Source organism: Chelonoidis abingdonii, chromosome 19 (assembly GCF_003597395.2).
Source record: "Chelonoidis abingdonii isolate Lonesome George chromosome 19, CheloAbing_2.0, whole genome shotgun sequence".
Taxonomy (NCBI): Eukaryota; Metazoa; Chordata; order Testudines; family Testudinidae; genus Chelonoidis; species Chelonoidis abingdonii.
In genome coordinates this window covers 25,737,788-25,762,506 of record NC_133787.1, presented here as the reverse complement: position 1 = coordinate 25,762,506, position 24,719 = coordinate 25,737,788, and the positions used below count along the sequence as shown (strand labels likewise).

General features: G+C 41.9%; 3 protein-coding genes across 5 annotated transcripts in view; 2 read left to right on the top strand and 1 right to left on the bottom strand.

The window, feature by feature from the left end:
• The window catches only part of TK2 (thymidine kinase 2), a 28,816-nt gene extending 18,444 nt beyond the window's left edge, over window positions 1-10,372 (bottom strand). The window contains exons 1-5 of one of the 2 annotated variants that reach the window (XM_032803765.2): window positions 10,027-10,372; window positions 8,442-8,479; window positions 7,178-7,252; window positions 5,307-5,360; window positions 2,457-2,546 (exon numbers count right to left, since the gene is read on the bottom strand). In XM_032803765.2, coding sequence (XP_032659656.1) covers window positions 2,457-2,546; window positions 5,307-5,360; window positions 7,178-7,252; window positions 8,442-8,479; window positions 10,027-10,198 — 429 coding nt within the window. In that variant the 5' untranslated portion in view covers window positions 10,199-10,372. The remainder of the gene's footprint in view (window positions 1-2,456; window positions 2,547-5,306; window positions 5,361-7,177; window positions 7,253-8,441; window positions 8,480-10,026) is intronic. The other variant, XM_032803767.2, reaches the window with a different exon arrangement.
• Window positions 10,373-11,820: 1,448 nt separating this feature from the next.
• The window catches only part of LOC142045740 (chemokine-like factor), a 17,574-nt gene continuing 4,675 nt past the window's right edge, over window positions 11,821-24,719 (top strand). The window contains exons 1-4 of one of the 2 annotated variants that reach the window (XM_075073874.1): window positions 11,821-11,955; window positions 12,261-12,419; window positions 13,053-13,148; window positions 14,750-17,338. In XM_075073874.1, coding sequence (XP_074929975.1) covers window positions 11,893-11,955; window positions 12,261-12,419; window positions 13,053-13,148; window positions 14,750-14,788 — 357 coding nt within the window. In that variant the 5' untranslated portion in view covers window positions 11,821-11,892 and the 3' untranslated portion in view covers window positions 14,789-17,338. The other variant, XM_075073873.1, reaches the window with a different exon arrangement.
• Window positions 18,629-24,719, top strand: part of CMTM3 (CKLF like MARVEL transmembrane domain containing 3) — a 22,724-nt gene continuing 16,633 nt past the window's right edge. The window contains exon 1 of the mRNA XM_032803769.2: window positions 18,629-21,121. Within this exon, the coding sequence (XP_032659660.1) occupies window positions 20,702-21,121 (420 nt within the window). The 5' untranslated portion in view covers window positions 18,629-20,701. The remainder of the gene's footprint in view (window positions 21,122-24,719) is intronic.

Sequence of the window (24,719 nt, the reverse complement as noted above, 5' to 3'; positions counted from 1 at the left end):
TTAATCACTAGATACTTGACTAGAAATAAATTACAGTCCATTAGAATGTGCAGAGCAATGGGAACTGCACTGCCTGAAGTGGTGCCCTCCTCAGATATGTTACTGAGCTGATTACATAAGGCACTGATCAGAGACACTATAGAAAGAAAACAGGATTTTCGAATCGTCTCAAGTGTGCTACTCCTCCTTCACAGAGGCCAAAGCAGTCACTGTAATTGGCAGAGTATCTCAGCTTCATCTGATCTACCACCCAAATGGGCTTCAATTTTGGTGAATGATGATTTCCTGCCACTATTTAAGCTTTTCTCCCTGGTCTCTAAAGAATCAGGTGGTGCTGGAGGAGTTCTTTCCAATCAGCTATTCTGCACAGAGTTAATGATCACACAGTCACAATTGCTATTGCAAGGTTGATACAGGAACTGGCAGAAGAGTACAGATTAGAATGCAGGGGAATTCTTGGGAGCTTTTAATGAGCTCTTAAGAGACACTGGGACTTTTAACATTTTGCAAATCAAACAAAAGAACTCTCTGCACTTTCAAACACATTCAAACCTTTTGGGTTTTTTCCACAGCTGTGCTAGGAAATACAAAGGAACTGAAAAGGCCTTCTGGGTACTGAGCACCCCCAGTTATCTGCTACTCAATATGCTCCTTTGCATGGCAGCTCTTTCATCTCACAACTTTCACAGAAGTGATGGTGCATGGAGCACTTTTCAAGGTGCTTTGCAAGACAGAGCTCTGGAAGGCTTCCTGCCTCTTTAGCCTCCTCTATATCTACAGGGAAGATGGAGAGAGAGAGAAAAGTTCCATCTACCCTGAAGCTGTACAACACATGAGACTCTTCTGTGGGTGTGAGAGCCAGAGCAGTGCTATAAGGCGTGGGGCACAGAGGGGTAGAAGTGGAAGGCATTTTGCCCATGGAACACAGAAACAGACTGAAGAAATACCTGAGGATGGGTAGGGAACATGCTCAGAAATGGAAATCACACCCTCTAAATGGGTGAAGCATGCATTCTCCTAGTGCTCATTGTAAACAGGTGCAGAGGAGATTGGGATGTGGATCTCACCCCACCCGGCCACGCTCCCTGTGTCTCTGGCCACACTAACCCACCTCCCTCACGCTCATTTAGCACAAGACCAATGCGCTGGCTGCCTCCTTCATTAATGCACAAGATGAAGAAAGATCTTATGACTTCTCTTCCCTATGTATCTGTGCAAAAGTAGCCACAATCTGGTATGTTCTGTTATTGCTTTAATCCAGACTACGGACATGGCCATTATAAAAAACTACTGTCTGCTCATTTTAGGAGACTAGTGTCTCGGCATCTTTTCATTGAAGCTATCAATCTTTTCCCATTTCCTTCTTTACATGCCAGGAATAATTTTTATTTGTTTTTCATCCAAGAAGAACCCAGCATTATGGTGCAATTGTCTCATAACGCACACTGAATAGAAAGTTAACAGGATTTGTCCAAATCTTCAAGAGTGCAGAGAAGTGAGAACTGGGCATACTTCAAAACTGGAACTTGTAAAATGTCACTTTTCTGAGAAGGGAAGGAGAAACTATTTCCAGAAAGCCCTAAGCCACAGCTTTATAGAACTATCTTGTCAAATTACTATTAATCATATGGTCATTGGACCATAACCTTACATGGGACTTTACAAAGAAAGACCCCTGCCCAAAGCAAAGTCAGACAATATGATACAATAGCAAACAGTTCAGGTATAAGAGTAACTGGAGATGCTATCAAGTGGGAAGGAAACAATAATTGAAGACTCCAAGGCAACACAAAGGAGTTTCAAGGGGGGATGAGAAAGGGAAAAGGGGGGATCCAGCCCAAACAGTGCACATAGGAGAGGACTGGGAATAAAGTGAGAAGGGAGCAGAAGGAAAACAGATGAGGAGAAAGAAGTGTAGACAATCCAAACGGAAGAGGTAGATAATCTCTGTGGAAGTATTTTGAAGGAGTTAGAGTGAGAAGAGGTGAGAAGCAGGAAGCTGCATTTGTGTTTAGAGTCACATGGGTCAGCAGGGGTTATTCTGAGTGACACCAGCCAATGTGTGATTTTGAATATTCATTTAAGATTACCATATGTGAACCCAGAGTTTGAGGTTCCTACAATTCACATACCCTGAAAAATAAATAAAAAGGCAAAGACAACAGTGAAGCTGAGAGATGACCAACGCATGGGCCAACATTTAACAGTAAGCAATACTGGATATGGGAATGAAACACATGTAAATGTAGGAGGTAGATGTCCCAGCCCCTACTGAGCATTGACTTGAATATATCAGTGTTGTCTTTTCACATGGAAATTCCTACTAGCTTCAGGAACACAGAATGAAAGTCAACCAAGGGTCTTATCTTCTGGATGCAGGGTTAACAAATTTTTTGATCAATAAATGCACCTTAATAGCTCTGCTTCAGATTAAAAGAAAAAAATCTTTAAATTACCATTGGCCTGGTATGCTGATCCAACATAGTAAGCTGTATGTATGTCTGCAACGTTATCCCCCACCGTGATGAATCTTGATACATTAAGCCCTGGTGTTGGGGATGGGGGAAGAAGAGTAAGAGAGAAATAAAACCACTTTGACTATACCAATTAGCTTTATTTGTTACTAAGCTATATATTTTATACCTGCTCACAGTTACCAAAATAATGGCATTAAGGTAGCAGACACCGGCATTATTACTCCTGGGGACATTCTGCACACAGTATTTTAAAATTCTGCAAATTTTATTTGTCAAAATAACACTACATAATCACACCAGTTTCAATTATTTTGGAAATTTATTTCAAAATACCTGTCATCAAGTATGTCTGTCAGCAAGTATATATGCCAGGGGACCACATACCAACAACCCTCCCCCACAGAGCATAGGCGCCAACTTCTCCTGGCGCTGGTGGGTGCTCGACCTCCCACCCCCACCCCACGCCCATTCCAACCCCTTCCCCAAAGTCCCTGCGCCTATTGGACTCCTTCCCCAAATCCCTGCCCCTTCCCCACCTCCTCCCCTGAGTGTGTCGCGTTCCCAATCCTCCCCTCTTGCTCCCACAGCTTGTTACACCACGAAACAGCTGTCCTGCAGCGGCAAGCACTGGGAGGAGAAGTGGGGATGTGGCATGCTCAAGGGAGGAAGCGGAGGGGAGGGGAGGGGAGGGGAGGGGAGCTGGGGCAGGGAGGACCCATCAATTTTTCCCGGTGGATGCTCCAACCCCAGAGCACCCACGGAGTCGGCGCCTATGCCGCAGAGCCCAGCTGTGGCCCCCCCAGCCAATATACACGAACCCCCTCGCCCCCAGGCCTAGCCACAGAGCCCCTCCTTGACCATATAGACATGCCCCCCTCCCCCCGTCCAGAGCCTACCTGTGGCCCCCCCAGCCCAGACACCTGCCTCCCTCTTCTCCCAGAGCCCAGGGATCCAGAGGGAGAAACATGTGAGCTCTTGTCCCAGGCTTGTGTGGAGTTTCCTGTGCACTGTCCTCTCCTTCCATACTGGGAACTTCAGCAGCCAGGAGCTCTCTAACTCCTTCCCCTCCCCCAGGCAATGTCTTATGTGCATGCTGGGCTCTGTTGGGTCCAGCAATCCCTAGCGGTGGCCAACAGCACTGCAGCCCATTTCTGTGGGGGAAAGGAAATTCTGCGCGCACAATGTTAATTTCTACAAAACTCTGCATTGCGCAGTGGCACAGAATTTCCCCAGGAGTAAAGAATGAAATAGCTCATCTGCATTGGCAAAGCATGTGTTGAATTACAGCCCTAATCATAAGAGACCCTGAGCACTCAGAACTCTCACTAAACTCAGTGGGAGTTACAGGCACTCAGCACCTCTCTGAATGAATACCTATGTACAGTGCATTTAACTCACAAGAGCTCACAGCTAGAAGTCTCCTCTATGAGGCAAATGCAAATTACACAATATCTAAAAAAATGAATCTGCTTCTGTGCTTGTGTGAGCAGGGCTGGAGCTCCCAGGACAGCGAATGACACTACAGAAGAGTAGCTGGATGTGTCCACAGTATCCACTGTGACTCTGAGAAGAGAGGTCCTTTCCACAGCACATTATGGGATTTTTCCCCCTGTGGCTCCACAAAGAATTTCTCCAACCTCCAGGACTCCCAACCCACTTCAATTCTTTACACCAGCAAATATCAGCCTGTACCATAAACCCAAAGTATAACACTTTATAGTAAAAAGGGAGTTTTTAGGATCAAGTGTTGGTTTGCAAAACAGCTTAATAGCAAATATCAGGGTTTAAAGTGATCTGAATTGCCTGCGGACACGGACTTGGCCTCTCCCCCCACCTCAAAGAGAGCTGTGAGGCAGGTGATCTACTGGTGAAGATGTTGGTGACACAACAAGGCATGAAGCAGTGCATCCCCCTGCTACACTGACAGTAGAAAAACAGAAAGCAGAACATCGGTAACCTCCACCCAAGAGAATTTGCTTTCCTCAGGACACGCTGCTACTAGTAATGGAGCCAAAATGCATACTGTGAGTACAAAAGTGCAGGTATGTGCAATTTAGGCTGGAAGTGAAATTTATTCATTTACTTTTATTTCTGTGACACACACACTCACAAACACACCCCCCGCTCTGGGTAATAATGCTATTTATCAATCAGAGGGTGGAGTCTCTGACGGTGCTGCATCACTGCATTAAAAGTGTCTGATTCTGTGAGGTGAGGATGACCCTGCACTCTCACCATAATCAATGAAGGCACTCAACATCTTGCAGGACACTTTCTCAGCAGTCACATAGCACCCCCTGACTGCCAAATCTAACTCCTTTCACCTTACTACACACTCTACCTGTATTGTATTCTTTAGTATTAAAAAACACTTTCCTGCTTGCTTTGAGCATTTGAAAGAGCTGTCTTGGCCTTAGTTTATTTATGAACTAAAGAACTCACTGCCAGGCAGTAACAGACCCATTGTGTCTCTGAGATCACTTTAAGACTGCAATCTGCTCCATGCAGACAGACCTTTACACCTGCACAGAGCTCACTGATTTCAAAATGTGGCTCACTGTGGGTGCAATGACCATTAGCATGGAACTGCTTGCAAGATCAGAGCCCAAGTCCTTCTCGGGGCTACTTTTTGCACACAATAGGTTTAATGCCCATTCCTCAACAAGAGAAAAAAAAAATCACCATCATGATATTAATTTTCAGTTACATAAGATTGTGACCATATCCTTGCTAGGAACTTCAATGCATCTAAGCACAGAGGACTTTGAGAACATCAGGGTCCATATTTTTAGCAGAACATAAATCACAAGGTTAGTTCCTGCCACTTACCAGAAGATTGTGACCACGTACATTCCTCCACTTAGGCACAGGTTCCGTCAAAACCTTAATTAAAAAATGATATTCATTCCACATGGCCCAAAGTGATTTCAATTGTTTTATTTTATTTATCTGAATGTATCAACATAAGACCATTTTTATAAAAGTTTGTACTGGAGGATCTATCCCTTTTTTAAAAAAAAAAAAAAAAAAAAAAAGAAAAAAGTACTGATTTAATGAAATACACAATTTAATATTTAAGAGCTATTATACAAATGAAAAAGATGCATTTAATTACAAAATGTCCTGGTTGGTAGTTTTATTATTATCATTATTATTTTTATCAGCCCACCAAAACAAAGCAATGGCTGACTGATACCCATAAAAGGCTGTCGTTTATCAGTAACAGTGTAAAGAGAGAAGAACTGACAGCCGAATGTAGAGGGTATTTCATGTGAAAGAGCTGCTCACAGATTAAATTCCCATAGAACAAAACAGAATGACAAAGGAATAAAAGCTGAAGATCAATATGCCATTATACATAACTCTCATTTTATTTTTGTGGATCAAAAAGAAATGCAGTTAGAACTTTAATAATAATCAAAATTAGACAGAAAAAGAAGGTCTATTCTGCCCTAAGTAGCTAAAACCACAAGCGTCTCTAGGGGGTCTCCATGTGGGCATGAGGATCCAGCAAACTACATGATCAGGGCATACAGGACTTCTAAGATCTTAGTGTGAGTCTGAGATTAGCTAGCTAAACTACATGCACTTACTTTTTAAATTTTTGCACTGTATACATATTTAAAAAAAAAACATTTTGGGCTACTGGCTATTTATTCAACTCAATTCATTCCTTTTAAATTATCAAGGACCCTCTTAATACTAAGTATCCCTATGAAGAATCCTAGATTGTTGTATTAATATTCTTCTTAGCAGACCTATCAACACCTTTAAGATTTTATGTACACTCAAATAAATGCTTCCTGAAATTTATTCTGAATTTGTTTTGATTAAAGCAATTACAGTATTAACAACAGGTTTGTCTTTTCCTCATCCAAAAGCATTTTGCCTATGGAATGTGGGATCAACTCTCAGGTTTGTTTGACAAACTTCCAAAAAGGAGTATACAAATGTATTTTTCCCAGCAAACCAGCATATCTTTACCTGAATTATTTTAGTTTAATTACGTGAATTGTCTCTGACTTTGCTTATTATGAGATCCATTTAAGATTTTTAAAAGCGCAGTGAATAAAAATGGTAGTTCTATTGGTTATTGTTAGTTTATTGAGGGACAAAATTTGATTTACAGAATATACTATGTTCTGTTGTTGAATATTTTTGAATTGCATATATTTTATATCTGCCACTCAACAACTAAGAATTTTCCTAATATATATATTGATTCTTCCACTGACTCTGTAGCAGCAGTTCACAATACTCCAAGAAACTAATACTAACTCAGACCTTAATTATGGAAACACTCAAATATATATTTAATCAAGTAGGCAGACCCAGTCTATTTTACATGAGCAAAGCTATGAGTGTGTGATTGTAGCATCAAGGCAACAATTAACCCAAGCACAAATGGAGTAAAAATACAATCCATCATATTGGCTTCCATTCCATTAACTAAAAACAAGGACAATTATTGGTTGCCAAATGAAAAAGGGCAACATCAAGAAAGAAAAGTATTGTTTTTAAATTTCTGAGACTATTGCTAAAAGTTTAAAAACTAGAAAATGTTTGACAGTGTGCCTTTAAATTTATCTTACTCTCATTTAATCTTGGGAAATACTGCAGTAGACTTGAATACTGTCAATGCCATAAATAGAAAACTCTTGTTGACTTGACTGAACATTAAGACGGTTCAAGCCCCATACCTCAATGCTGGTAGTTTTGGCAAAATAATCCAGGCATGTTGTTTTTCCACTTGCAATATTCCCCTCAACGCAGATCTGGTGAAAGAGGACACCAACCTTTCAATACTAAATAAATGCTACTGCAAAGAAATAACTGACAGCAAATGTAGAAACACATACTTATAGCCTAAAAATAATCAATTAGCATTATAAATACACTAGAGCAAATTCTAGTGTCGACATAGTTAAGGCATTTCCAAGAGAACATCTAAACTTCAAGAGTTCAGGTCTTGATTCACTATTGCATTGTAGAAGCTTTACAATGGAGTGACATGTTGAAAGGAATGGAGTTTTGTGCTGGAATAAACATGGAACAACACAGTGGGGGATCAGACCTTTAATGTCTAAAGATACAAGTTGCCAGTACAGTTTTGGGCCTTACGTGTGCAAACTGATACAGATTGGCTTCAACTGGCCAGATTTTCAAAACCATGTTTGCAACTGCACATCTGCTCCCAGTCCCATATGCCTTGTTATCGTTACTGTGGCTATTAAAATAATAAGAGTTTGATTCAATGCCTGTAGGCTTTAGGCTACTGGATCTGCACCGTCCAATACGAACTCATCACCACAACATCCTTTTCAGAAGTGCAGAACCCCTTTCCATGGCATGCAAAGTTGCAGAGGTTTCCCTGCAGTGCTGCTGCACCTTTTACAGCACCCATTACACAGCCATCCACACTGTGTCAAATTTCACCCCAAAAGACTTTACGCTTACTTTGAATACAATTTACTATACATTAAATGTTATCACTTCAACAGCCATAAATAGATTTTTCTCAGGCAAATTACAGTTTCTTTTAGCCATCCAGGGTTCTAAAATGAGTGAAAAGTATTTTGTCTAACCATCTACTAATAATTCATAAAATAATTAGATTTAAAACACCATGAATTGAGTACTTAGAATTTATAGCCAAAATACATGTAATGTAAATGAAGGACGCTACATTCAGAATGCTGACGATTACTTCTGTGGCCCTGATCAAGCAATTTATGTTCCACATGAGCAGCTCCTGCATGAAATCCTCTTGATTTTCTTTTAAGTTACCTCAATGATTTCAGCAAGGGTCTGCCTGCCTGGAACAAAATGCAAGATAAGAATCTAGATTTGTGCACCAGCTCACACCAAAGATCCAGTCATTAGCCTGTGGACATTTCCATAATATAATTATATTGCAATAGTAATATACTAACTACATTTTTCTGAGGAAAATATTATACTTACAACTGTCTTTTTCTCTCCTTCATTAATGAGGTGTTTATCTAAAACAGGGAAAAAACACACTGTTAGAAGAACTAGGAAACTGCTCTTAGACTGTATATCCAAGCCACTATCAGGACTCTTGTAAGAATGAATATATTAATGAGTTTTAGGTTTAGGAGTTATAGGTTACAGTAAATATGTTCCATTAAACTACCATGGCTATAATTCATATGCTTTACTTTATATTTTATTATACACTACAAGTAGTCAAATAGCTGGTTCCTACCTTCATTGAGTACGATTATTTATTATGTACGGTTGTTTGTTAGTTCTTATTTTCACCATAAGAAAATAGGCCCCAAATCTGCAATGAATTATTGACAGATCCTTGTGCCTGAACAAAGCACCATAGACTTCACAGTCAGCAGAGCTCTCTGCAGGATCAGGAACTTAGATATTAAGGAGATATTTTCAATTTAAAAGTCACTCATCCATCTAAAAATTTATACCTACTATTGTTACAAGTAACATCTAAGATAAACTATCACTGAAAAGAGTAGAGAAAAACAGATGCTATGCACCTTTGACAGAACCTTGTGTGCAGAATGACAAACCACAGTTCCACAATTCAAACAGGTAGTGCAGACTCCAGAGCCTGTGCAAAGTCAGGTTCTCTCTGTTTGTCTGGGCCTCTCTCACAGTGGAGGGAAACCATATTAAAAACAGGGAATTTTGTGATCGTAAAAAAAAAAAAAATCAATTTATAGGAAACTCAGAACAGGTATAATTAAAACTACTTTTAACTCATTTTCTGAAATTGACTGGATTACAATTTGATAACGTCCCTTTACAACGTTCACTGCACCTTTGTTCACTGTGGATAGCTGACCAAGCACTCAGGGCATTTAATTACAGTATATTGTTCATGTGTGCATCTTAATAGAGAAGTAGAGATGGATACTTGCTTTATAAGTACTGACTAGTGCCATAAAAGGGTTTTGAAAGTTCCTGACAGCTCAACATTTCAAAAACTGCCTCTTCCTTTCTACTACAACAACAAACAAACAAAAAAAGCCACAGTTCATCCTGTTTTCTAGAAATGAAGAATAAGGGATATTTTGCAAGGTGTGAAACTTTTTCAAGCATTTCATTTTGTTTTTAAAACTTCCCCATTTGGCAAGTGGAACCCTTTGTAATTCCTCTATCCTGAGTAATCTGCCGGAGGCCAAACACTAATAGAGGCTGCCTATTGCAATCAGCAGATTTAATGTACATACAGCTACATACTTAAGAAAAGATAAATCAAGGACCACAGCAACAATGTTTCATAAACTACCGCCACCACAGCCACTAGATCAAATGCATTTTCTCAAATACCCTTCAAATAAGCGTCAGCTACTTCTTTGTGAAAAGCAATAACCATCAAGCTATTTCGGGGTTTGCTTCTTCGCTCTCTCTCTCTACAGTACTTTCATCTCAAATAATAAATCTATTGAGAGACAGCACGAGAGATTCTTGATGCTACAAACCCCAGGGCGCAAGGGTGGCATCAATAATCTTTTTAAACACAACTAAACGGTTCATGCTGCAGAAGTGCCAGACGTACATGAGGCGTCCTGGGAGCAGCCAGCCATGCAGAGGCTGCGATTAGCCATCAGTGGAGGTAGCAAGTGTTTCCGCTGGCGCTTCCAGCTACAAAACTCGAGGCCAGCTTGAGCGCCCCGAGTACACTGAGGACTTAGGAGAGGCCGGATCCGCAACGATTTGAATAACCACATGGCCCATCCCGATAGCTCTGAGCTCTAAAATTTAAGTATAAGACTCGAGCCGCATAGAGCTTCCTAGATCCCAACAGGTCGCATTTCCGCTGCTGTAATGTTTTGCTTCCTGTATGAGCCCACCTCCGCTACTGTATTAAGCACTGAGCAATGCATTGAGCAACCAAGCTTGACAAACTACTGCCGGTGTGACGGTGCGTTTGTTTCCAAGTCACTTGTTCCCTATCTGCTAATGGAACCTATATACAGTACCTGATAAATGGAGAACGCAGTGCACTTGTAGGGACTATTGGAAAGTTGCAGGAAGTTGGCTCTACGCGGGCGGGGGGAAGGGGCTGCAGAGTTTCAGGGGGGTTGTTTATACAGGAGGTGGAGGATTGTAGGAAGTTGGCTTTGCGGGGGGAGGGCTGGAGAGTGGGAAGGAGTTAGCTATACACGGGTGGGGGTCTGGAATGTTGCAGAGGGTGTTTACAGGAGGTGGAGGTTGTAGGAAGTTGGCTCGATGAGGGGGCTGAAGGGGGTTAGCTGTACAGGGGTGGAGGTCTGGAGGCGGGGTAGTATGAATTTGGCTCTATGGGGATGGAGAGTGGGAGGGGGTTAGCTATATAGGGGTGGAGGGATGGAGAGTTGGGGGTTTATACAGGAGATGGAGGGTTGTAGGAAGCTGCTTCTGCGGGGGGGGCTGGAAAGTGCGAGGGGGTTAGCTATGGGGGGCTGGAGAGTGGGAGGGAGTTAGCTATAGAGGGATGGGGCTGGAGAGTGGGAGGGGGTTAGCTATACAGGGGTGGGTGGGCTGTGTGAGTTGGCATACAGAGGTGGGGACACGAGACTTGGGGGGTTATACAGGAGGTGGAGGGTTGTGGGAAGCTGGCTCTGCAGGGAGGGCTGGAGAGTGGGAGGGGGTTAGCTATACAGGGGTGGAGGGATGGAGAGTTGGAGGGTTTATACAGCAGATGGAGAGTTGTGGAAAGCTGGTTCTGCGGGGCGGGGGCTGGAGAGTGGGAGGGGATTAGCTATACAGGGGTGGGTGGGCTGTATGAGTTGGCATACAGAGGTGGGGACAGGAGACTTGGGGGTTTATACAGGTGGAGGGTTGTGGGAAGCTGGTGGCTCTGCAGGGAGGGCTGGAGAGTGGGAGGGGGTTAGCTATACAGGGGTGGAGGGATGGAGAGTTGGAGGGTTTATACAGCAGATGGAGAGTTGTGGAAAGCTGGTTCTGCAGGGAGGACTGGAGAGTGGGAGGGGATTAGCTATACAGGGGTGGGTGGGCTGTATGAGTTGGCATACAGAGGTGGGGACAGGAGACTTGGGGGTTTATACAGGTGGAGGGTTGTGGGAAGCTGGTTCTGCAGGGGCGCTGGACAGTGGGAGGGGGTTAGCTATACAGGGGTGCGTGGGCTGTATGAGCTGGCATACAGAGGTGGGGGCTGGAGAATAGGCAGTAGCAGGCTGGCTGTGCCTCAGGGCTGGGGTTAGGTAGAGCTGGAGGCACAGGGAACTGAGCGAGCACGGGACCGGCAGCACGAACGACCCTGACCTCCCCTGCCCAGCCCCTTCTGTGCGCTTGGGCCAGACCGAGCCCCGCCTCCTCCAGCGCCGGCTGATCCGACGCGCGCGCGCGCCCAACCGCCGCTTCAGTTGGTTCCGGCACCGCCCCGCAGCAGCAGCATCCCGGTCCCGCGCCCCCGCGCGCCATGGTGGAGGTGAACACCGGCTACCCCCGCTCCCTGCCGGGGGCGCTGAAAATCGCCCGCCTGGTACGATGACAGGCTGGCTGGGCGGAGGCGCCGGGCGAGCCCCTGGGGGGCGGGCCGGGCTGAGAGGTCCGCAGCGCCCCACTGGTCAGAGTGCCGTCCGCTAAACCCCCCTGAAGTAAATTAAGTGGCGTAGTGGCTTTAATGGGCCTTAGGTCGGTCCTTGAATGAGCAGAGACGGGGCCAATGCGGGGCAGGACAGCGGGAAGTTTTGCAGTACAGTGTGGCGCGGGGTACAGAGCAACATGTCCTCCACTGTCATTTTAGCACGGGGTCAACATCAGTAAATACTGCTCTTATTCTTTCAGGTTGTTGCATTCATAACATTCGTCTGTTTTGCTGCTTCGAAATCCCATGAAGCCTTTATAGCACTTGCAGTCATGGAATTTGTCATCACTGTGTTGTTCTTTCTGCTGTACTTACTAAAACTAGATAAAAAGATGAAATTCTTATTTTGGCCTTTAGCTGTAAGTATTGATTTGTATCTTTTAAAATGCAAGTCTATGTTTCGTGATTTATGCATAAAAACAAGTGCTGTGCTAGTGCCTAATTAATTAACAGTTCTGAACAGGCTCCATGTTGTTTCAAAAAAATGTAAGCACGGGTTCTGCAAAGGTAAGATGCAGCTACTGTCTGTCTATGGAAAAAGATCATAATTGCTCTCTTGTATTCTTTTGTTTTAAATTGCGCTAGTCTTTTAAATAATGAATATATTAGAATTACAAAAACTCTCACTACTAACAATATCAAATGAATAAAACACCCAGACATAAAATTCATAGTGTAGACCAGGGCTCAGACAAAGGGGGTTATTTCAGGAATGCAGTTTTTAGCATCATAACACTTGTTGTCACTCTAGATCAGATTTGGATATTACCTAATCCCATTTCAGTGGCAAAAAGATCTGGTTTCTTGGCAGGTAGTAACGATATTGGGAATATTTGCAATCATTTAATGTTTTTAAACATGACAAATATTTTTTCATTGACTTCCTTCAAGGAGTAAAGTAAGACTGCTGTATGCTACAAGTATACACATTTCAGTATTTGTTAGCTATGTACTTTAATGAAAGTTAATTATGTTTTATAATACATTTTCAGGATATTTTCAACTCATTGATTGCAGTTTTGTTCTTTATCATTGTGTGCCTATGTGCAATAATAATCAAGACCACAACTGGGACTCTGGTTGGAGGAGTAAGTAGAGGAATTTATAGTAATAATAATAAATTATACTATTAAATTTGAGATGGTTTAAGTGTTTAAATATTTAGTTATTCTCATGTAACAAATATTACTGTTTTTTCCTCAAAATAAATCTGTCCTAATTTTTGACATTTTAAAACGTCAAACAGTAAAAACAGGAACTCACACACTTTCTTCATACATACAGCTATGAGCCATAGTGTGCAAAGCTGTCATTTTGTTCCAGTGCTGACAACTGAAGCAAATTAAAAGAAAGTTTTTAGAAATATTCCAAAATAAGTGACTGTGCTGGATTAAACATTTGATAGGATTGGCTCCTGTGTGAGCAATCTCTAGAATTTAAAGTTGAGTTAAAAGCTACAGCAGCAGAAAACACTGCACATATTCAGGATAAAAAGATTGAGGACTTATTGGCTGCCACAATACAGGAGATTAAAGCCAAGCCTAATAAAGCAGATATTTGGGCAAAATGGATAAGGATATTATGATTGCCAGGAGGGAGAGATGCAGATTCTCTCCCCCTACCCCTTACACACTTGAGAAATTGGTTTTACAAATCTGGATTTAGTCATGTCCAAAGACCCCGTTCATCCTATTATGAGCAGGTTGTTTACTAAAACTAAAACAACAAACTCCCATTCTAAAAGAAATAAAATCTTCTGTCGGGGAAAGGACGACCACCCAGTTGATTTTGGGTCAGACAAGCCGAAGGCACCTTTATTGTTATAACAAAAGTTACAAGTATGCAGACAGGAAGAGCCAGCGAGTCCCCCATGCAAGGGGTAAGCTGCTCTGTCCCTTACAAATTTCACCAAGCTTATAAAGGTTAAAACCGCAAAACACAAAGTTATTTGCCTTTTTTGGTAAATTAATATTGCAAATCAGCAGGTTATTTCCAATAAGTCCAGTTTGGGGTATTTTCAGTTATTGTTAATTATACTGACTGTTCTATGACCCCTACTGCAGTTACATATTGCAAAAGCCATTACCATATAGAATATTGCAAATTAGCAAGCTTTTTTTTAACAGATATCATACGCTTGGGCAGTGTTGAGCTGGTTATCTTGTGACCCCTCCTTTTGATTTACCTCAAGCAAGCAAAATACATATTTGATATAGCTGAGCTGGCCTCTAAGCGACCCCTTGTCCTCCTCCCAGTTCCTCTTTTGTCAATGTTTCGTACCTCGTTTCTTCATACTTAATTTTTCCACACCCTGCGCTCTCTAAGCTGATAAACAAATATCTTTGAGCAGTTAGAATCTTAACTTTTATTTTGTGTTGGTTAGCTAAAGCCTGAGGCCTATACATGGGCCTATAAAACAATTGCAAAGCTTGTTTAATGAGAACCATACCATAACGGGGGCGGGGGGGGGGGTTATATTTTTTTATCATCTTGACTACTACACTTAAGACAAGTAATGCATTTTAGCAGCAACCGTGTCACAGAAAGGTGGTGCACTTAAGAAAACACACCAGATTCTTTTCAGATCTGAGTCCAGGCACTCAGGCCAAGTGATATGCACTGAAATAGTAAAGGATAGTTTCCTCCAGGGTGACAGCTAAGACACAGTCATTCTTTTTCTATCTAACAGAGAATGACCATGTCAAATAAAGAAATCTTGGGGGAGTGAACATTCTGAAGAAAAACTAAAAAAGGCCCAAACTGCATAATATAAATAATGGTTGTGCATGACTTGCTGAGCGTGAACTAGAGCAATTAAAAAAGGTTCTTGGAATGTTTTGTCTTTGAGAACATAAGAACCTATAATTTTTAGTCAGAAGTGTTTAACTTGTTTCTCTGGCATTTGCTTTCCAAATGTGTCTTATAATTAAATATAAAGGGCCAGATTCTTAGCTGATGTTAATTAGCATAGCTAGTTACCAATTTTTCTTGCCTACATTCAAGAAAGAGGAATGAGGTGAATTATTGTCTCCTTCAGATAATGTTCACCAATGATTTATTATTACTAAATTACTATTATTTTGAAACTGTTCATATTGTGTATCAAATAGCATTGAGTTGAAAAGTTAGAATTCTAGATGACACGTTTTAGAATGCATTTCATTTGAATTGCATTTGCTAAATTACCTTTACTAACATAAGTATTAGACATCCCTGTGTGTTATCATTTGATAAAGGAACATCTGAGTAAAGAGTCAGTACTTCTCCCCTCCCTCCAAGTACAAATGAAGGACTGTCACATGGAGAAATGAGTAATAAGCAGATAAAGTGTAAAAGCAGAGCAAATCTTAATATATAGCTTTACAGATTATCATATTTAGCTAATTTATTTGCAAAAGAATACTTAGTTTTCTTTTGTTTTTGCTAAAGATGACAACAAAACAGTTTTTAAAGCATGCTTGTGATCATAGTCCATTCCAGTGTTTATAACTAAAATTAGAGAAGATACTGCCACTCAAAGAACAGATTATCTATAAGTGGTTTATGTAACTGTGTAGTTTAGCACACAAAGCATCTAACAGGACTTCAAGTGATACGGAGAGTATGTGTGCCTCTAGCTGGAGAAGTAATTTCCAGCTTGAGTAGATGTATGTGTGTTAGCTTTGAGACCACAGTTGTAGCCACAGTGGTACAAGAAGTGGCATGGGCTAGCTGCCCAAGTACCTAGGATCCTGGCAGGATCATACGTGGGATGACTAGCCCATCACACTCTCCATACCGGTGCAGCCACACTAGTTAGCATGCTAGCACATGTATGTTACATCTCTAGCTCAAGTATAGACGTGGTCTTCAATTGCTAATATACAGTAACAAAGAGGTGCTAAGTGCTGCTAGTTGGGTTGGTGATCAGAGGGTACCTGTTCACTGCACAGTTAACTTCAGTGATTGCTGCACAGATATGAGCAGCCACACCACAAAGCCATATTCAAGTTACTGCATATTTCTACCCAGCAGCTGGGAGGTGTGATTCCCAGCATAGGTAAATGCACACATGCTAGCTCAGCTCAAATTAGCACCTAAAAATAGCAGCATGGTTGCGGTGGCACAGGCAGTGCCTCAGGCTAGCCACCCCAGTATGTACCGATGGAGTCAGGGGGATTGTACTTGCTCGGCTAGCCTGAGCTGCTACCCGTCCTGCTGTGAGTGCACTACTAGTTGTAGAGCACTAGTTCAGAGCTAATATGTATGTCTACTTGAGCTAGGATTCACACCTCCTGGCTACTGATATCCATTGTGCCCTCACTGGTACCCCACTCATCCACCTGTGTTGCTAGACCTCTGGGGAGTATATCCCAAGGTTGCTGTGATAAGCAGGGCTACTCCATGATTCTTCCCTGGTGAATTGTGGGAAGGCATTGAAAGAACTATCATCACTTTAGGGATTTGGCTTGCTTCTTCACTGAAAAATTGGTGGGTTACCAGCCCAAGTTAAAGTGGCACCCGAGGTCTAGCCTGTACCCCCAGCCAGACCACCTAGCACAGGTTTAAAGCATCACCAAACTTTGGTGCTTTATCTATGGACAGGCAGGGGCTTAGGCAACACCCACATAAGAACCCAAGTTAACTCTGCAGCAAAAACATTGCTAAACAGGACTCTTAGGTGACACTTGTTTTGGTTCCTTGTGACTGAAATTTTATAATGAGTTAGCCCCACATTTTAATAACAACTATTCACATTTTAAACATTAAATAAGGTAACTTCTTGTCAATTCAGAGTTTTTCACTTCAAAACTTCTGAAAGAGAAAAATATCTTTTTCTTCTAGCCTTGCATCTGCAAACACTGTGTTTACTGCAATCCAAAACCATTCAGTAGATCATCCCTTACACAGACATAAGAGATTTGGTTCTGGAGGAAAGCATAATCTCACATAAAGAAGCATGTCTGTAGTCTGGTTTCCATGGAGACTGAGTCACTTCCTATTCTGAGATGGCAGATGAAGGGCAACCAAGGTCAGGGTGAAGATGATTGCCAGAACATAAGGGGAAAGTCATTTAATGAGATATTGCAGCATATCTGACCTAAAGTATGGAGAACACTGAATTTCTCAATCAGCACAAATCAAATATCCAGAAACATTTAGAAGGGCAGGACCAATTTAGTCATCTGTAGCAACTGCATCTGCTCAGAATTGGTAATGAATGAGTTATTACAATGAAAGGTAAAGACGATAAACAACTAACTGTGATGTGCATAGGAGGAAACAGTTTTCTTTTTATTTGCAGGTCTTTGGTCTTCTGTTGGTTGGTCTTTGTATTGCAGATTCTGTTCTTCTTTTCAAGAAGATTACATTTAATAAGCCAAGAGGAAGGAATGTTATTACCAGATAAGAATGACCAGTTTACCAAAAGACTGATTTGTTCTCCACTTTAAATGCCTATTGATTAATAGGATACTTTTTCTTTATTAGCCTATGTATTTTTCTTAAAGGGTTTAACATGTTCGTCTTAGAATGACAATATTTTCCTGTGTGTGTTTTTTAATTAGTTTAATTTTTCACACTAACATTCTTTAAATTCCTATGTATTTTTCTAGACTACACATTTTACCAGTGTTAACTTTTAAATATTGTCCTATGTGTTTTGGTAAACTTGATACATTTTCACTTGTTACAAAATCTAATTTTCTACAGAAGTGTTTATATAATAAAATTGAAAATACAAAATGGATCTAAATGTATTATTTCAGTAGGTAAGTAGTAACTGTACTTCAAGCAAGAATTATTTGAATTAACACGAGTCTTTTCCTGCCAGATATATTTAGGGACCAATTTTGACATCCACAGTCATGCTGAATAGCATCTTATTCTACAGGTCAGCCAGTTAATGGGATCACTGTGAAGTAAAGTATTATTTGTTATGAGTAAAGGTATCAGAATCTGACCCTTAGAATTAGTCTTATTTCTCATTGGACGAGTAGTGCTATGTAACCCAAAACAGACTTTGAAATACCATTCCTTTTCTTAACTAAGGATTTAATGATTGTGTTCTTTATAATTTCTGTAAACTCAGGAGTTTTGTTCACTGAGGCTGGATGTTTTTCCATCCAGAAAAATACAGTCTCAAATTATATAACAAATAAGAAAGGCAGTGCTAATAAGTGCAACTATGTGCAAAAAGGATGTTCATTTTTTGTGAAAAATAACTCAAATTGACTGATGAAACATTGGTTGAGTATGTGGAGATTCTGCACAAATAATTTTACTGAAACCTGTTTGAGTTTTTATCTTATTCTGAAGACAGAACAAAAAGATCTAGTCTTACTTAGAAATATGAACCTTAGCATAACAGAATTATAGTAATGCCATAAATAGTAAGTGGTAATGTACAATGCAAGTATTGGACAATATTTGGGCTAAGATGTATTTCATTTTCCACAAACAGCACTGCAATTTCAATGGAAATGGCTGCTGAAGAAGCTGTTGTGCTCTGTTCAGAGTACAACATTAAAGGTCAAGCACAGTTCAGAACCAAAGCTTATCTGTTCAAATTGAATAGTAAGTTGTAGTTTAAAGCTAAGTATAAGCATGGTGCAATAGTCGTAAATTGCCTGATGCAAAGAATATGTCAAACAGTAAACAAGGAAAATGGGCTTTGTGTTAAAATTGATCTTTGCAAACATTTTGCATCTGTCGCCAAACCAGTGACATAATTTCACTAAGGGCTCTTCTCACTCCTAAGCAGGCAATTTCTGGATAGGGAAGTGAAAGTTTGGTGAATTTCAACTCTGTTCCTTCTCATTATTTGTCAGGGTGAGGAATAGCAAAAGCTTGGGTTTGCTTCTCCACAGAAATGAATAGATGAAAATTGCAAGAGGTAGCCTCTGCAAATTCCTCCATGGAAAAGGAAGACATAGAGATAGCACTTGGACCCTGCCTCTAAACCAGCAATTCTCAAACTGGGTTTGGGATCCCAAAGTGGGTTGCAACCCCATTTTAATGGGGTCGCCAAGGCTGGTGTTAAGACTTGCTGGGGCCCAGGGCTTAAGCCCAAACCCCACCACCTGGGGTCAAAGTCAAAGCCCCAGGGCTTCAGCCCTGGGTGGTGGGCTCAGGTTACAGGCCACCTGCCTGGAGCTGAAGTCCTTGGGCTTTGGCCCCCCTGCCTGGGGCAGCGGCACTTGGGCTTTGCCCTCTTTTCCCCTGCCTGGGGCTTAGGCTTTGGCGCCCCCTCGTGGGGTCATGTAGTATTTTTTGTTGTCAGAAGGGGGTGGCAGTGCAATGAAATTTGAGAACCCCTGGGCTAGACCCATCTCTGAAAATTCCATTATAGATTCTTACTACAGTACTACTAAATCAGCTTCTGTACTTTTTCTACATTTTTTTTCATTCATACATTTAATTCCGTCTTAGACTTGAGCTCTTGCCTCTGTGTATGGTTGCAATATACGGGTCATATTTTCTTCAGCATTCTCAATAGTTTTTTTGCCTTTCTTCCCTAGCAATGATGAGCTACACTTTCAGACGTACTTGTATGTTTGAGCCGTTGTTTCCACAACCTACATTACTACCTTGTTCCATTCTCTTAATCTTACAAATATAAGGTTGTCTTCTGGTATTCCCATACTTGACTCCTAGTCCATTGGCACTTAATCTGCCAGTTTTTACTGCTTCTAGTGAGGGTTCTGTTGCTATTCCATCCACTAAAATAATAATGCCCTGATTATTATTTTTGACCAAAATAACAAACAAATACAAAAACCGAAATGTGAATTTCACAACTTAAATGGCTGGTCAGTTACGGAACATCTCAGGTAAGAGCAGGGGTCAGCAACCTATGGCACAAATGCCAAAGGCAGCATATGGGCTGATCTTTAGTGGCATGCTGCTGCCAGCCAGGAACTCAGCCACCAGCCCCGCTCACCCTGCTGCTGGCCTGGATTACGGAACCCCAGACCCGCAGCGGGATGAGCCGCTCAGCCTGCTGTTGGTCTGGGGTTCGGTCTGCTGCCCGCACTGCTGGTCTGGCATGTGAAACCTTAATGAAGACTTGGCACACCACTTCTCAAAGGTTGCTGACTCCTAACTTGGAGAATTGTTTCCAGCACTTTAGCTATATGTACTTTCAACTAGTTAAGTTTACTGCTGTGTCAATGGTCTGTTTAGTGTTGCATGTAATGGAAGGAACCTGAAATATGCATCACTACCTTGTTGATGGTGTGCTGCACCATGAGGTACTGGAATTTGGATTATTCTGGGGGCACAGGAGAAGTTGCATAGGTACTAAATTTAGATGGTAAAGACTGGGAGGCTAATGCAGCCAAAATTAGCGAGATTCAGGAACTAGCTCTGGGGTTTTGTAATGCTGTGGCACCAAGATACATTGGCGTCCAACTCTGTGCGTAGGAACAACTACATTTGTTTTCTGTTTATTTTAGGCACTGGGATTTGTGGGAGTTGGGCCAAAAATTAGCTGGGTCCAGATGTTTCCAGCACTGTCGTGCCACTGAGCATCAAAGTCTGGGGCTATTGATGTCATAGGAGCCGCTACACTTTTCTATTTGGCGTTACATACTTGGGAGGCGGTGGAGAATAGCCAGCTCCAGGTGCTAGCGCGAAGTTTCTGCAGCGCTGCCGCACCAGGATGTATCAGGAAGTGGGAGTTTGGGGGCGCAGAGACGGTACAGAGGGGTGGGGCTGGGGTACAAACCTTGGCTGCCTGCCAGCACCCAGAAGGCGGCTAAGTGCAGCGGGCCAGCGACGGGCAGAGGGTGGAGGCGCTCGGTCCGGGCACTCCCCACATTTGCAGCTGTTAAATTTTTTCACATTTCCGCAGTGTCACGATTTCCGTTTCCCTCCTTTAAAAAAAAAAAATCCAAGTCCCCAGGCGTTCAGCAGCAGCCCGAGCCGCCCAGTCGAGCCCCGCTCCGCTCCGCTCCCGGCCATGGACCTACCCGCTTCGGAAGATCCCGATGCCCAAGCGCCTCCGCCTGCCCTTCGCACGCTCCTGCCCTCCAGGGACTTCCTCTGCTCTCGCAAAGGGCAGCTCCTGCTGGCCGAGTCGGTAAGGGCTCCGGGAGCCTCTTCCTCGCCGCAGCTTGGTAGGCACGGCCCAGGCGGGGAGGGACCGCAGCGGTTCTGCGGTGGCTCAGCGCGGGCCTGGAACGGCTTCCCCCCGCTGCTCATTTAAACAATGGGACCCCCCCCCTCGCCAGCTTCCATACTCTGTCCAGGGGGACAGCACACTGAGCTCCCGCCGCAATCATGCAAACTACCTTAGTTCCTTAGGGCTCCAGCCCCCTAGCTCGCCCTATCTGCCCGACAGAGCTCACCAAATCACGAGCCCTTAGGCTGGCAGAAAGCTCACTCAAGAAAACAGGAACCAGCTGACAGGCCTATTTGAATGGATATAGTAGGGGGAGGAGAGCTGTCTGCTTGCAAACAGAGGACATGCCCGATTCTGTTCTCAGCTCAGTGTAGCTCCCCCCTAACTCCAGTGAGTCACTTCAGTGGATTTACTCCAGTGTAAACGAGAGGAGAATTTGACTCTTCAGTGAGCTGTTTCTAAGTTAAATAGGAGAAATTTCTCCCTATAATATGCATGTCCTTTTGTGTGTTAGCAAAATGCACAATAGGGATGATATGCTCACACTAAAGTGAAAACATAGCACACAATGCCAAAACTGGGTACAATGGGGAACAGTAGGATTAGAAGTCTGAGGTACTGTGCCTGGGCACGGTGGCGTGTTTCCACCTTCCCAATGTATTTCCTTTTGTAATTTTTCATTAACTTCTTGTGACTGTTCCATAAGCTTACACTGTTTAAACGTTTTTGTGTGCACAAATTTATTTGGGAGTGATCCCTTTTTCAGTTTAAAAATCATTGATTTCTAGCTCATAGCATAACTTGTGGTGAAATTCCATTTATTGCTAATAAATAGAGAAGTTTGCAGAGACAAGGTCAGAAACCCATCTTATGCTAAGGGAAGGATGCATTTGATCTCCTTTGCAGAGTCACCCTTTAGTCTGCTGCCAAATCAGCATGGGCATGCAGTGACTAGGAATGAGGTTATGGTATCCATTGAAAATACAAAGGTGGTTTGTTCATTTTCCCAAAATTATACTGTAGTCTCTCTCTAGCTCTAGATTTGAGAGCTGTGTTGTGTCTGAATCTAGAACTTCAGATTTCAGTACTGTCTATCTGACACAATACTTACTTATTTTTAATTTTGACAGATGGAATAGCACCACATTATTCAGGCAGAAAAAAAAGCATTAAGAGTGCAAGAGAGTATATGATGAATAATGAAAGAAATTAACATATTTGAATCTTCAATCAGTTACTCTGGAATTAGCCAGAAATTTAAGCACCAAGCTCTTTCTGATTTTTTTCCTATTGAGTTTAGGTGAAAGCATCACACTTGAAAAACAGTGTTATCTTCTTGCGGGGGAAAATACTGCTTTTTAATTTTTAGATAGAATAGGCCAAGAATGGGAACCTGTCTACCATGTTTCATGTCATCAGGAAAAAGGTGTTTATAAAGGAAACCCTCATTCTATACTGACAGAGCACATCAGAAATGTGATGCTGGACTAATTCCCTTTTTTCACACACTCAACACGTTCACCTTTGGACCTGAAATATTCCATGCTTGGATCCCAATCCTGCACCCAGATGTGCAAGCAAAGAGCCCTGTGCTCACATGGAGTTCCATTGGCTTTAGGGAGAACCTTTGCATATGCAGGGGTCCATGCCAGCAGATCTCAAGGCAGGATGAGTTCCTTAGTTTTTGCCTAAAGGTAAATTGTTTTGGAAAGTGAGGAAAATTCTTTCAGCAGTTTTTGAATTGCAAGAGGATTAAAAAACACTACACTTCTCCAATTGTAAAAACGTTATTCATTTTTTCTTCAAAACAGATGATCCTTTATATTTAAAATATTAATGTTAACTGGAGTTTTGAGAACTCAGCAGCAGGTGCTCAACCACTATATATTTATTGCCTATCAGTAGGCAATAAATATATAGATTACTGATGCATGTGAACTCACCCACTAGATCAACTTAGGGGAAGGAAACTCATACAAGGGAAAGGAAGTTGGTTTGTAGAGCAGCAAGATGCAGCAGGACACCACACTCTGGCTGTACTGTTTCCAGAAATCTCACACTGTGACTAAAAAGGGTAATAAGACGAATGGCTGACAGCATCTCTTTTTCCTGTGGGTTTATGGTCTCAGCCGCTGGGGTTAGCATGCTGTCTGGTATAGGGAAAACAGAGGCAGAGAGAGGCAAGAGACTTGGTTGGATAGGTGGAAAGTGTCATTAGGAAATAGGGTTTGGTTTTGTGGGTATTTGGGTAGCTGGAAATTGCAGATGGTAGCGTGCACCAGCTCCACTGATAATTCTCATCCCTTTACTTTCTTTAAAAATTCCAGGCAAAAACCTAACCTTAAGGCAACATTTCAGGATGAGCGATCAAGCATTTAAATGTGCTCCCTTGAACATATGACTTAAAATATTCTCTCTATATCATTATAAATTGTTACATAACAGAATGTAAATTGGACTTTTCTATACATCCTTACATGTAATGAATTGCAGTCTTTAGACAACGTGGCTTTTATGTCTGCAAAAGACATGTGTAAGGCATATTATTTCAGTCATGGGGCCACATTCACCCTTCTTTGGGGGTTAGATGGGTGAAGACAGCTTTAAATTCTATCAGTGAAGGCTGCAGCCTGAATTTACTAGCCACATGCTTTTCCAGCCAACCCACATTTTGGGCTGCATTGGTCCATGGGAGAGAGCAGGTTGCAGTAGCTATCCCTCCACTCCTGTTGGTCTTTGCCACCAAGGCTCTGTTCTTTGATCTATCCTGGCAGAAGCCAACAGACCCTGAATTAATCTGTTCTGTGAATGATTAGAGTTTTTATATGGCCAAGTTTAAATGGTCCCATGCTTTCACATTTCAGATGAGGCCAATTTGAAAATAGTTGAGAGATTGAGACCATCCGTCATTCAAGACAGCTCAGAAACTATGTTGCTACATTTAAGACAATCCTAACTTTCAGGCACCTGACACTATGTTGCTCCAGTTGTAAAATGATCTTTAAAAAAAAAAAAGGATGAAAATGTTTCAGCTTGCTAGCTTTGGGTGTTCCGAGCGTCAAAATAATTGAATTGAATTCAAACATCTCAAACTTAAAAATTAAGCCGACTCCAGAGTGTATGTGCTTTAATTTACTGGATACAAGGAGATAATAAAATCCCATCTTACATTATATTATATATAGTATTAATTCCCAAATAATGTCAAATAGCACAAGGCCATAATTTATGGTGTAAGCACAAATGCGCAAAGTTAAGGCTGAGCTGTCAACCATAACTCTGCATTTCCGGTCCAGAGTGCTTGATCTCTCAAGCCTCAGTATGCCATTAATATTAAGAGGGATTTCTGCATGGAATATGTAAATAAATTAACACAGGTGGGATGTTTCAGAATAGGAGTTTCATTTTTTTCAGACTCTCACTGCTATAACTGAAAAGTAGTGTCACATTGTTATTTAGTGGCTTGGTAAATTGCAGAAATCTATTCAGTTTGAGGATTCAAAGCCAAGTAGTTACTAGCATGTCTCAGCGTAGACTAGAATTTCTCTGTTTAGTT